This window comes from Eleutherodactylus coqui, chromosome 10 (genome assembly GCF_035609145.1).
Source record: "Eleutherodactylus coqui strain aEleCoq1 chromosome 10, aEleCoq1.hap1, whole genome shotgun sequence".
In the NCBI taxonomy this organism is placed as follows: Eukaryota; Metazoa; Chordata; class Amphibia; order Anura; family Eleutherodactylidae; genus Eleutherodactylus; species Eleutherodactylus coqui.
In genome coordinates this window covers 48,734,324-48,747,516 of record NC_089846.1, presented here as the reverse complement: position 1 = coordinate 48,747,516, position 13,193 = coordinate 48,734,324, and the positions used below count along the sequence as shown (strand labels likewise).

At 41.1% G+C, this 13,193-nt stretch overlaps 1 protein-coding gene across 1 annotated transcript in view; it reads left to right on the top strand.

The window, feature by feature from the left end:
* The window catches only part of LOC136579736 (relaxin receptor 1-like), a 335,848-nt gene that overhangs the window by 277,959 nt on the left and 44,696 nt on the right, over positions 1 to 13,193 (top strand). The window contains exons 8-10 of the mRNA XM_066579797.1: positions 4,022 to 4,093; positions 4,412 to 4,486; positions 5,758 to 5,823. Of these exons, the coding sequence (XP_066435894.1) occupies positions 4,022 to 4,093; positions 4,412 to 4,486; positions 5,758 to 5,823 (213 nt within the window). The remainder of the gene's footprint in view (positions 1 to 4,021; positions 4,094 to 4,411; positions 4,487 to 5,757; positions 5,824 to 13,193) is intronic.

The window sequence follows — 13,193 nt, the reverse complement described above, 5'->3', positions numbered from 1 at the left end:
ATACAAATTGATGTTAGATCGGGAGTCAGGAGGTCCAGACACCGCCATATGTGAAGGCATGGGAGACTGGAAATCAGGAGGAGTCTCCCACAAGAGGATTGGGAGAGAGCCTGGATCCTGTGTCACAAACAATCATTGGCCTGCAAAGCCCAGGACTTACATTTTTAAACCCTATCCTGGTAGTATAGGACTCCAGACCAATTACACAAAAATTTTCCCCAGATCTTTACCACCTGTTGGCATTGTAACAATGACACATGGAATATGTCCAACATCTGGTGGAGCTGTCCGGCAGCAGCGGCTCTATGGAGGGAAGTGATACAGGTCTATAACTGTACCTGTATGACATGGGTGAAATTAACGATGGAGATGGCTCTGCTCTTAATCCGCCCGGGACTGGTCAAAAAACTTAAAAAGGGTATACTGAAATTCTTCATCCTCGCCACGAGGAGAATTATCCCCAGACTCTGGAAGTCCACAGTGCCTCCCACACGAGCGATGTGGATGGAGGAGCTTAACGAACTTACGCGCTTTGATGAACTGAGGATGGGTGAGAACGATACTCATTAGGAGTTCTATAGTACTTGGCAGGTTTGGATTTCTTTGCGGTCCTCGTAAAGATTCAAGGAATGGGTAGAATCTTTTCAGCTTTGAGAAGTGGCCCGGGTAACCCCGAAAGAGGCTTGAACTGAGCACTAATCGCACTGGGGCTCGCCCTGATGCCCCCTTCCTGTTACAGGGTACATAGCCTTTATCCTTGTGTCCCCCTGTAATGTCTCTGTCTAATGGGATAAATGTCTCACTACTTGACTATCTTTGTTTTCTATGTTTTGTATTTTACCTCACGATTCATCCGTTGGAGGCTGTCATCGAGCTTCTAGAGTTTAATCATATTGACCAACATTGAAGCGAGCTCATGTATACAAATGCTATATTTGCGAAAAATTTGTGAATAAAAACCTCTTGAACCAAAAGAAGCTCTACCTGTGATCAGCTGCAATCATTGCTAAACATTTTGTGTAAAATCTTGACTATGGGATGAGTTGTTTTTTTGTGGTGGTTAACAGAGGTAGTGGCAGGGGTATCTTAACTTTTGCATGCTATGAGGTTAAGTGTGTCCCAGAAAACACGTGGGCAGAGTTTAAAAAGTTGTCAGAGTTTGATATGACTTTAATGCATTCTAAAGGCCCACTTACACATAGCGATTATCGCTGAAAATTCGTTCAAATGACCAAAAATGAGCGATAGTCGTTACATGTAAACGCCGGCATTGTGCACTATTCGTTTGAACGATAATTTTAAGGTGAACTTAAAATTCATTGTTCAGCTACTGGGAGATAAAGCAAACACATTTATGTCTCAATAGACCACATGCTGTTATCTCCATGGGAGACTGCAAAGAACAATGTAATCTGCTGTCAGCCTCCAACAGAACAATGCAGCTGTGTGAACAGCTGGGCATGTGATCACATGCTAAGCTCTGCAAACAACTCCAGGAGGCCCTTTTACATGTAAATGAAGATAATAAGTGTTATCGGTAATTAACACTTTATGCTAATAAATTGCTAAATTTTTCAATCTTTCAGTCGTTTGAAAGATTATTTTTGCGTGTAAATGGGCTTTAATAACTTTCTTTGCTACAATATACACATTTAATTGTTTTTCAATGGCTTTTACTATGTTAAAATAAGAGAACAATAGTTTTTTTTTTTTATGCCTTAAGGTAAGATAGCTTGTCACAGAAAATGATCACAATCAAGTTGAGATTTGCTGCATCTGTATGCAGTTGTGCAATATCCATACAGTATGGTTGGAAATAATACTGTCAAATGCAGATTTAGATTTTATGAAGGATGTTGCAGGGACACACAACTTTGTTCCATATTTTGGTGGGCGATGGTGCGTTTTGAGTGGCTGGCTGAGTGGAGAGAAGCTGAATTGACTATTAATTTAGCGCTACTTGAGCTATTCCGCATTGTAGTGACAACTGAGATGTGGAGGGATGAGCTCAGGGATAAGAAAGTTTGTGTTTTGTGTGACAGCTTTAGTGTAATTCATTGCATTAATAATATGGCAGTTGAATCTCCTCCGGTGGTTAACCTGCTGCAGTACTTGGTTCTGCGTTGTCTGAAATTTAATGTGTGAGCATGTATATCACATGTGTCGGGAATATACAATTTCTCTGATGATGATCTGTCTCGCTTTCAGTGGAACCAGGTCTAGGAGTTGGCCACAGATGCAGAGCAGCTCGTAACCAAGTGGCCACATTGGCCATTGAATATGCTCATAAAACAGTGGTAACATAGCACTTGTGACAAGTACCCAAGTGTATAGGAGTGGTGGTGATAGAGGGATCCATTGATGGTTGTGAATATGACAATAATTATTTTTGCTGTTGTATATGATTGGGAAGGCTGGCAAGGATGGGTTATTGGTGCTTAAATGGTCAGATGGCTGGTCCGGTCTGTTTCTTTAAGGGATGTTACAAAATAATTTATGTTATGTCAGGCACTCAAAGCTTATAGGAAAGGGCATGTGGTGCAGGATTGGCATCAGCAACAGCTTTTCTATTAGTGCTTTTTGGGACCTTCTGTATCAGCAAGCTTGTGGGCAGAATGTCAGGTGCCATAGGGGGTTGCAGTTTGTGAATGAGTTGTTCGTGGATAGAGTCATGCAAGACTGATGTTTTCTGCACATGGCTTTTGGCAGAGTTATGGTGGGTTGAGGATTTGAGTGAATGACCAGTGCACTGGTTTAACTATAGGGGGTGCAGTCGCACCCGGGCCCAGGAGCCGTAAAGAGGGCCAATAAAGTCTCTCTTCCCCATATTGCAAAACAATACTATCAATGAAGCTTTATAGTTGGGGGTAGGGGCTAGTTCCAGATTTTGTACCGGGGCCCAGAAGCCTCAAGTTACGCCTGTGGTCCAATGCATTAGGTGCTGGCTACTTGGCTACGCACGGCAGGATTTTTTATGGTGTACACTTTTTGACTGTTTGACACATACTGAAAAACTGCTAATTAGACAGAGACATTTGGAGATGTGTGGATTGAGTGCAGCTGATTATGGGTCACATTAGTTTTGTATTGGGGTGGCCAAGTGAGGTGGTTCAGTGGGACTTGTGTGAGGATGAGCTGTGGAAGATTGGACATTGACAGGTCTCATTATTTGTAAGAGTGAAGAGTGCTTGTTTTGTCTGTTACTGTATTGACATTCTCTCAAGAACTCATTTGTTGTTTTGGGTGTTAGGGCCCTCATACATTTATTAGGGACCTTTGCATGCAAATGTGAGACCAGCAAGCAGTCAGGTGAGCCTTTCCAAGGCGGAGGTGCCTGTGCACTGAATTGGGGTCCTAGGTAAGCTCTGGAACAGGCTTGTGGGCACTAGCTTTAATGGAAGGCATTGAAAAGGTGGCTAGGGCATGGCAAGATGCACATGCATAATAGTTCGTGCATTTGTGTTATAGCAGGAATGGGGTCTTTGAAGAAATGCATTTTAAGGGGGTAATGGTGGCCCATCTCATGGGGAGTCCCCTAAGCTACAGGTCTATATATTGAATGATAATTTGGGGCAATATTCAGGGGAGAGTTGACCTCTAATCAGTGCATTGTGTCAAAAGATCGAAAGGAGGTGCTGATGTTGCAAATTAAATATGGAGAACATTCAAAAACGTTTTCATATTGTTAATATGTTATGCACACCTGCACGATTTCCATTGAGATATATATATATATAATTTGTTAATAAAGAGGCCTTTGATGTGGAGGAGTATTGTTTCTTGTTGTGGAGACTGACGAGGTGGCATGCAACAATACCCCTCTAGACCCATGTAAGACAAATTAATAGTTAGTATTGATCATTTAATATAGGAAACCTCAACTAATTACTTGTCATTTGCCATAGTCTTTTAGACTACATTTTCTATAACTGCTGTCAGCTTATTTTCTCCAAAATGATTTTCCAATATTTTGGATATTTTAAAATCAATTTTTAACCTTTCTACATGTTTTTTTCTGCAGGATATTGGATAATAACAGAGTTGCTAAGATCGTCCCTGGAGCATTCACGGGTCTAAACTCTCTGTATTTCTTGTAAGTCTTTCTACTTCTACATAATGACAACCGAAGATTAGACGACTTCATTAGATAATCTATTCACAAGGCATGCTTACTCTAATTTCTCTTATTATGACAGAAAAAAACTGCACATTACATTGATTTCTTTTATTCATTACCCGCTGAATGAAATGATGAAATAACGTTTTTAGTTCTAAGAAATCTGTGGTAGGATGCTTCTTCCTCCTGACTTGACCATGGCTACTGGAATGACCATATTTTAAATTGGGCTGTGCAATCAATAATGAACTCAATAATGTTTAGGAGATAATATTTTTTTTCTTTCTCATTTAGGTACATGCTGAATAATTCCATTAGCGAAATTCCAAAGAATTCCTTGTGCTCAGAAATGCCTCACCTTAACTGGCTGTAAGTAACCAGTCTAATAAACCGTACTCAATGATTTTTGAATAACACTCATTACTTTTCAATTATTGCATATATTTTGAACTGTTTCAATTTAGCTAATAGCCAATGTGGCTAGGAAAACACATATGGCTTCACACGAGTGCTGCGATTTTCGGAAGCCCATTCATACACTGCAGCCCTGAATACTGTCAGGCAGGGGGAGAGAGTTTAGCTCTGTCAAACTCCCTCTACCTCTCTGCCTCTTGCCGGCTGCCAGCAAAGGGAGGGAGTGGGACAGGAGGGAGAGCAGGAGCTAGTGTGCTAAACTTTCGTCCCTTGCTGGCTGCCGGCAAGGGGAAGGGACAGGACAGGGTGGGAGTTTAGCTAATCTCCCACCCCGTCCTGCCCCTCCCTTTGCCGGCAGCCGGCAAGGGCAGGAAGGGGGGGGTGGTTTAGTAGAGCCGCTGCTAAACTCCCTCCCACCTCCCTTTTTGGGCAGCTATCATAGGCTCCTATGCATGGCTATGGAACTGGTTGACGTATTCTGGCAAAATATAGGTCCAGACCTATCTTTTCTGGTCAGCCGATTTAACGCACAAAAAAAATCGCCCATCTGAACAAGTGCCGTCATGAATGACAGCCAGCTATAATCATGGCCTCCAAAAGGCAGGTAGTGACAACAATAGCTGAGAAAATAAACGATTGATGTCACAGCGAGTATAACAATTGGGGTTCAAGTGGATTAATGGGCTTAACTACAGTCAGTGTCAGCATATAGTGTTAAGACTGACTAATTGTGAATTTTAAAAAATTGTTACATTTACTCAGGACTCATTTCCACAATCCATCTATGTTAAGTCTCTTTGCAACACAAACAAATCCTGATAATCCCAATCATCAACTCTTTGTTATTCCAATAGAATATAACCACGGTAGTTGGAGGCTAGAAATCAAAGCGAGCATGGAACACTAATATAATGATGAAACTTAGTGTTTATAGGACGAGAAAACATTGAAACACATCTACGCAATAAAATTGCAGTTTATAGTAGCAAAGTAGAAGCCACAGAGACTAATCTGAAGTCAAGCCTTCTGTCAATATTCTGTGAAGGGCAATGGACATTTATGTGAGTATTCAAAAACTATCAGGACCAACCTTACAATGGGTAGGGTCCTGTGTGTACCTTCTACTGGCACCACTAATATCTCTAGTAGCTTGCACTAGTGAAGGGGTTAATCTTCCAAGTTGGCTAATACACTATTGTTAAATTGTTTTTTTTTTTTGTTCTTAGGGACCTTGAGGGAAATCAGATACACACCATCCACGAATCTGTCTTTCAGGAGTGTGTAACTGTCCTGTGAGTATAACCTGGGTACTTTAAAGCCTGCTGTTTGCTTAAGTGGTTCTAATACATAATGGACAGCGGGTGCAATTTCCATGTGGGTCACATCTAACGTTGTAGATGTAAAATTATCAACAAACCTATACTACTGCTATCAGCATGGGCGTACATAAACAATATGGGGCTCCATAGCAAAAATTAGAATTGGGCTTTCCACCCAACCAGGACCAGTAAAGCCTTTATCCAATGAAATTGATTTGCACAATACCAACAAAGTTAAAAAATAACTAGTGCCTCTGAGGGTGCCCTATAGGACCCCTCCCTATCCGTGTACCACTGGCAATATCACTTTCCTCACACTTTAGTTATTGCTATGATTAAGAGTACAACAGACGCCTGAAACCTGTAAGCGGTTCTACTTCTGGTATGGATCTTATGAAGTTGCGAATGAAAGCTCGAATTATATTCTTTAAAAGGACTGCTGGTCGTCTTCCTTTTCTTGCATTGCTTAGGATGTATGACAAACATGTCCGAGCAGGGAACATGTGAGCTGGTCTTTGGATCTGTTGTTGTTCATTATAAAGTTTCCTTATAGTAAGAAATCACATGACTTTGTCACTTTGAAGACCACTGCTTAAAGACCAGCTTGTTGCAGGGTTCAAGACTTTAAGCGGTTTTCCAGGCAGCGCTGGCAAACATCAGAGTTGGTGCTTGTAATTGCAGGCACAGCTCTCATTGACACTAATAGGAGCTGCACCTGCAATTCCAAGCACCAGCCACTACACCATGTCAAAGCAGAGGCTTCCACTCTGACCCCAGTAGATACAGGCACTGACAGCGGGTGCTGCCTGGAAAGCTCCTTTAAAGCCTTACTTGGGTGTGTTTGGTTCCTAAGTCTAAACATTTAGAAGCCAAATTTATTTTATTAGGTACCAAATCAGAAATCCATATTATTATTATACAGGATTAGTGTTGAGCTATTAGTGAAATATTCGGGTTGGGCAGTCCCAACCTTTTTTTAAAAATTATCGTGAATCAGATGCTGTCTTTGGTGAGATTTGAACCTAGGGCCCCAGCACTGTAAAGCAGCCATGCTAACCACTGACCCACTTTCATTAAAGTGAAACAAACCAGCACAAATTAAAGCCTCTTGTGGTATAGGAGGGCAACATCCATTGTTGTTCACTCATCTCTACCAGGCTGCACAAGGAAACGGATTTGTCTTCAATGCTGTGAAACGGAAATAGACAGAAAGCATTGTATCCTGTTCTTTTGGTGGATTTATTAGTTGGATCTATTAACCCTTTCCAATCCACTGTCTGACCTCTGAAGACATTATGATATAAGGCTAGGCAGCTTCGATGTTGGAAGACATCCGTCAGGGTTCCCTTACTGTATATTTCCAGCCTCTCTGCTGTCAGAGCCTATCCAATGTGTCCCCTCATGCAGTACTGGCTTTAGCCAGCAGATAGCGCCGTTGTATAACGGCAGAAAAAGAGTAACCCCCTAGGAAAACCAGGATACAAATTGGATTGGAAAGGGTTAAATGACGGAATGCTTTCTGCATCACGTCTTCCATTTTTAGTAAAACTGGATCAGTTCAAAAAATGTTAGTGTGAAAGTAGCTTACTACAGAAATGGAGACCGAAGGCTCCGTCGTACATAATTTGGGGGTCTCGCTATGCAGTCCTTATTGACTTCAGTTGAATATTCCGCCAGATCCCATACTGCGTCACGTTTTCTCCCCATGTGCAGGCTGTATAAAGTACAATGGCCCTTACTTATTATTCAGTTTGTTGGATTTTGTCATAAATTACGCAGGTTAAAAAGTGCATCTAAAAGTTCATCTAAGCAGAAAATTGTGACGTTTGACATCTCGCTTGGAAAGTGAAGCAATGGCTGCGCATGTTATTTTAAAATGTTAATCTTGGCGACAGTTTGATAACATAATATACAATGGAAATGGGGATTTCAGAATCTCTGAAGAATAATTTCTAGTCTTGAGGTTATCATTTGCTGATCTCCTTAGATTAGTCAATTGAATTAGAATATATAAAATATAAATAGAACGTTTCTTCATTCTTATGTTGAAATCAATTACATCTCAGATCTAAAGTGCTGCATGCTATAATTATTTCTACTCTTCAATGATGCCAACAGTTGATTCAAGGACATTTCGTTGTGAGAATTAAAACAAGAGAAACAGACGAAGTAAAGTAGAAAAGGTGGCACTTGCCAGAATATAATATATATAGCAGTTTATTGATTCATACAAAAAGTGGCAGTGGGCCTTCACACCGGTGTGAAGGCTACAAAAAGCGTCATCTCACATGAAACCGCTGTTGTCTATGTGCATTGTGTCCTCGATCTAATCCTTGCACTTTTTGTATCAAGACACTTAATAAAGAAACTGCTATGCATTTTATTGCGGTGAATGACGCCTATTCAATCAACAATGTACATAGTTGTAAAGCTTTATCATTGTCGCTGGGTACCATTGTGTATCACACAGGCGCGGTTAGAATTTGTTCATCTGTTGGTGAGTGCCGTCTGCTCTTCTTATTGTTTTAATTAGATTAGAAAAGGCCCTTTTAATGTACGACCCCAATTACAAAAAAATTGGACGCTGTGTAAAATGTAACTAAATGTAAAGGGGAAAAAATAATGAAATGATTTGGAAATCTCAAATAGCCATATTTTATTCACAATAGAACACATAACAGAAGTTGAAAGGGAGACATTTTTTTATTTTCATTAAATAAAATTAACTCTATTAGAAATTGATGGCAGCAACACATCTCAAAAAAGTTGGGACTGGGTTGACAAAAGACTGAAAAATAAGTTGTACTAATGAAAAATAGCTGGAAGGTCACATGACAGAGTATAAAAAAGAGCATGGTAGAGAGGCAGAGTCTCTCAGGAGCAAAGATGGTCAGAGGTTCACCAAACTACATCTAAAAATTGTGGAACAATTTCATAAAAAATGTCCCTCAAATGTAAAATTGCAAAGACTTTGAATATCCCACCATCTACAGTACATAATATCATCAGAAGATAATGAACTCAGGGAAGATGGAACACTGTTCTGTGGTCAGATGAATCAAAATTTGAAATCCTTTTTTGGAAACCACAGACGCCGTGTCCTGTGGAGTCAAGAGGAGAGGGACCATTCAGCTTGTTGTTAGTGCACAGTTTAAAAAACATCTTTGATAGTATGGAGTTGCAGTAGTGCCTTACTGCCTATGGCATGGGCAGCTTACACATTTTGAAAGGCACCATCAGTGCTGAGTAGACTTAAGCGAACGTACTCTGCCAAGCTTGATGCTCGTTCGAGTGTTAGCGTACTCGATGATGCTCGTTACTCGAACTAGCATCAAGCTATGTTCGACCCCGCCCCAGTTTTTGGCTCCTCCCCACTGCAACGTGCCTGTTTTGGCCCCGCCGTGATGCAGTGGGCGTCATTGGCAAATTTTTTGTCTGGCAGGCAGGGGGGAGAGAGAGAGAGAAAAAAAAAAAAAGCTCGGCACCCGGGGTCCCACATCCAAAAATGCTCGAGTCTCCCATTGTAGTTAATGGGGTTCGTTACTCGAGCAGAGCTCTCGAATTTTACGAAAAGCTCGACTCGAATAACGTGGACTCGAGCATTTGGGTGCTCGCTCATCTCTAGTGCTGAGCAGTATATAGAGGTTTTAGAACAACATATGGTCCCATGCAGAAAATATATATTTCAGGGAAGGGTTAGTACATTTTTGCAAGACAATACTAAACCACATCCATTACAACAGCATGCCTTCACAGAAGAAGAGTCTGGGTGCTAAAAAACTGGCTGCCTGCAGTCCAGGCCGTTCACCAATAGAAAACATTTGGCACATTATGAAACAAAAAATCTGTCAAAGAAGACCCAGGATTGCTAAGGAGCTACAATCCTACATCAGTCAAGAATGGGACAAAATTCCTTTCACCAAACTCCAGCAGTTGGTCTCCTCACTTCCCAGCCATGTATAGACTGTTGTAAAAAGATGCTACACAATGGTAGACTTGGCCCTGCCCCAAGTTTTTGAGATGTGTTGCTGCAATTAATTTCTAAATTAGTTATTTTTTTAATTAAATGGAAAAATGTCTCCCTTTCACCTTCTGATGTGTTCTGTGCTCTATAGTGAATAAAATATGGTTGTATGAGATTTCCAAATCATTGCATTCTTGTTTTCTTTTCCTTTTTTTTTCTCTTCACATTTTACACAGCGTCCCAACTATTTTAGAATTGAGTTTGTACATAAATATGTACAAACATAAAGCATATTTCATCTTCCATCTTTTCTATGATTTGATTGCTATAAATGGTGCAAGACTCCAAATAGCTTGAACTATGAAAAGGTACTAAGGTACGTTCACCTTTATAAAATGCCCTCTATGACCGTCACTTCCATGGCCAGAGATTGGCTGTGGGTTAATAGTAGAAAAGTGGACCGGCAGCATATAAGGATGCAATAAAATTATTGTTAACAATAACAAATTATTAAATTAACAATAATGTTATTGCATCCTTATATGCTGCCGGTCCACTTTTCTACTATTGGACTTTCCATGGAGCTAAAGGTTTGGGGCTCCCTGACTGGCGACTGCATATGGTGGCCTGACCCAAAGCGGGATGGAACATGAATGCTGTTGATGCAATTTGTATGCTCTATTCTGGCTGTGGATTAATGTGATGGAGAGACAAATAGCATTGCAAGAGATGTCCATAGTACCTTTTTTTGCCTTACTTTATTCAGCAGAAAGTATCATTAAAAAATGATGTATTATTTACATTGAGTTTTTATTATATAGGCATACTTAATGTTCTGCCTCTTATTGTAGGACATTGCCATCTTTGACAAGTCCTTTAGTGCTCCTCTCACTTCTAACTCTACTTTTACAGTACTAATCAGCAATATTCCCCCCCAAAAAACTCAAACTTCTGTGGAAGTCACTTTAAATGGCTGTTTCGAGATTACAATAGTGATGGCATATCCTTAACCCCTTAGTGACGGGGCTTTTTTGCTTTGTTCCATTTTTGTTTTTTCCTCCTCCCTTTTAAAAATCGTAGTTCGCTGTATGAGGGCTTGTTTTTTGCGGGATGAATTGTATTTTTCAATGGCACTATTTATTGTACCATATAATTTACTGAAAAACTTTTAAAAAATTCTAAGCGGAGAGAAATGGGGAAAAAAACGACATTCCACCATTTTTCGGTGCGTCCTGTTTCTACGGCGCACAAACTGCAACAAAAACGACCTGATATTTTTATTCTATGCGTCAGTACGATTACTACGATACCAAACTTATATAGTAATTTTTTTGCTGTAGTACTTGCATTTTTTTAAAGGATATTTAATTTTTTTTCAATTATTTTCTGCGGTCATTTTGTGTGCGCAATAACTTTTTTATTTTTTCGTCGACGTAGTTGAGCAAGGGCTCATTTTTTGCAGGATGTCCTGTAGTTTCCGATAGTATCAATTTGGAATACATATGACTTTTTGATCGCTTTTTATTGCGTTTTTTCTGGGAGACAGGGTAACTAAAAAAATGCATTTCTGGCGTTCTTTATTTTTTTTTTTTCAGACGACGTTCACCGTGCAGGAAAAATAATGCACTACTTTGATAGATTGGACTTTTACGGACGCGGCAATATTAAATACATATTTTTATTTTATGATTTAGATTTTTTTAATAATAGATATGGCAAAAGGGGGGTGATTTAAACTTTTATACGTTTTTTTTTTACAATTAAAAAAAACTTTATTGATTTGATTACTTTACTTTGAAGTCCCCCTGGGGGACTTTAACATGCGATGCTTTGATCGCTCCTGCAGTATGATGTAATGCTATAGCAGTACGTCATACTGCTATTTCACAGGCAGCCTATGAAGCCACCCCACGAGGATGGCTTGATAGGCAGTCTGCTAAGGCAGCCCTGGGGCCTTTCTAAAGGCCCCCGGCTGCCATGACACCTGCACGGCTCCCCCGATCTTACCGCGGGGGGGCCATGCGGGACCCCCGAACGCTGTTCGGGGGATTTAAATGCCGCTGTCAAAATTGACAGCGGCATTTAAAGGGTTAATAGCTGCGAACGTCCGAGCGCGGCTATTGCCCGCGGGTGTCAGCTGTAATAAACAGCTGACGCCCACGCTGTATGGAGGGAGATAGCGCCGCTACCTCCCTCCATACACGTCCTGCAACAGCAGGACGTAGTTTTACTATAGCGCCGTCACTAAGGGGTTAAGGTCCTTTTTAACGTGCCCATTACCGAACCCCGATGGCTTGACGCACAGTTCATGTGAATCAGTAATAAATACACATTATCGCATTTATACATATACACGCATTGTCGAAAACAATCAAGCTCCTAGAGGTTGGAATCGAAGCCTCCGCCCCAACCTCTGTGTAGTAGCTGGCACTTCTAAATGCAAGCACAGCTCTCATTGAAATCAAGCTAAGTGTTTCTGCATTATCTCTCTATTTATAGATCGCCTGTAGAGATGAGCGAGTATACTCACTAAGGCACATTACTCGAGCGAGTAGTGCCTTAGCCGAGTATCTCCCCGCTCGTCTCTAAGGCCTCATGTCCACGGGGAAAATCAAATCTGCTCCGGATTTGTAACGCGGATTTGGGCCGCGGATGCAGTGCGGATGAGCTTAAAATAGTATTTTATTGCATGCGGATGACACGCGGATGCGTTTTTTTTCACGCGTGTATGCACGCGGATGGCATTTTTGCATCTGCGCGTGAAAAAAAATGCAAGGCCACTGAAAAAGAAGCCAAACTTGTAATCCGCATGCAGATTTCACGCACCCAAATAAATGGCATTTAACACCCGCAGCGGATTTCCCGCACCCCATAGAGATCAATGGGGCCATCCGGAGCGTGATCCGCACCTAAATGGAGCATGTCCATTTTTTTTCATGCTCCATGATTTTTCTAATTCACATTTATTGACCATCCGCGGGTATTTAGCTACCCGCGGGTGGTCAATGCATTCCTATGGGGCGCGGATCCGCGCGCGGGTGATCCGCTGCGGATTTTAATTATTATTTTCCCCGTGGACATGAGGCCTAAAGATTCGGGGAGCGGCGGGGGAGAGATGACAACTCACATGTCATCCGCGCCGGCCCCCGACTCTTTAGAGACAAGCGGGGAGATACTCGGCTAAGGCACTACTCGCTCATCTCCAATCGCCTGCATTCTTTTATTCCTTCAATAGCATATGTAGCGTATGTTGCATTTACTTTCTGAGAGGAAACATGCAAAATAGAGATTTAAAAGTTTGGCCTTCTCCACATCATTTTCATCCTGTAAATATCCTATATCATATTTGACTTTTCTTTGGCTTTTGACATACCCCCCA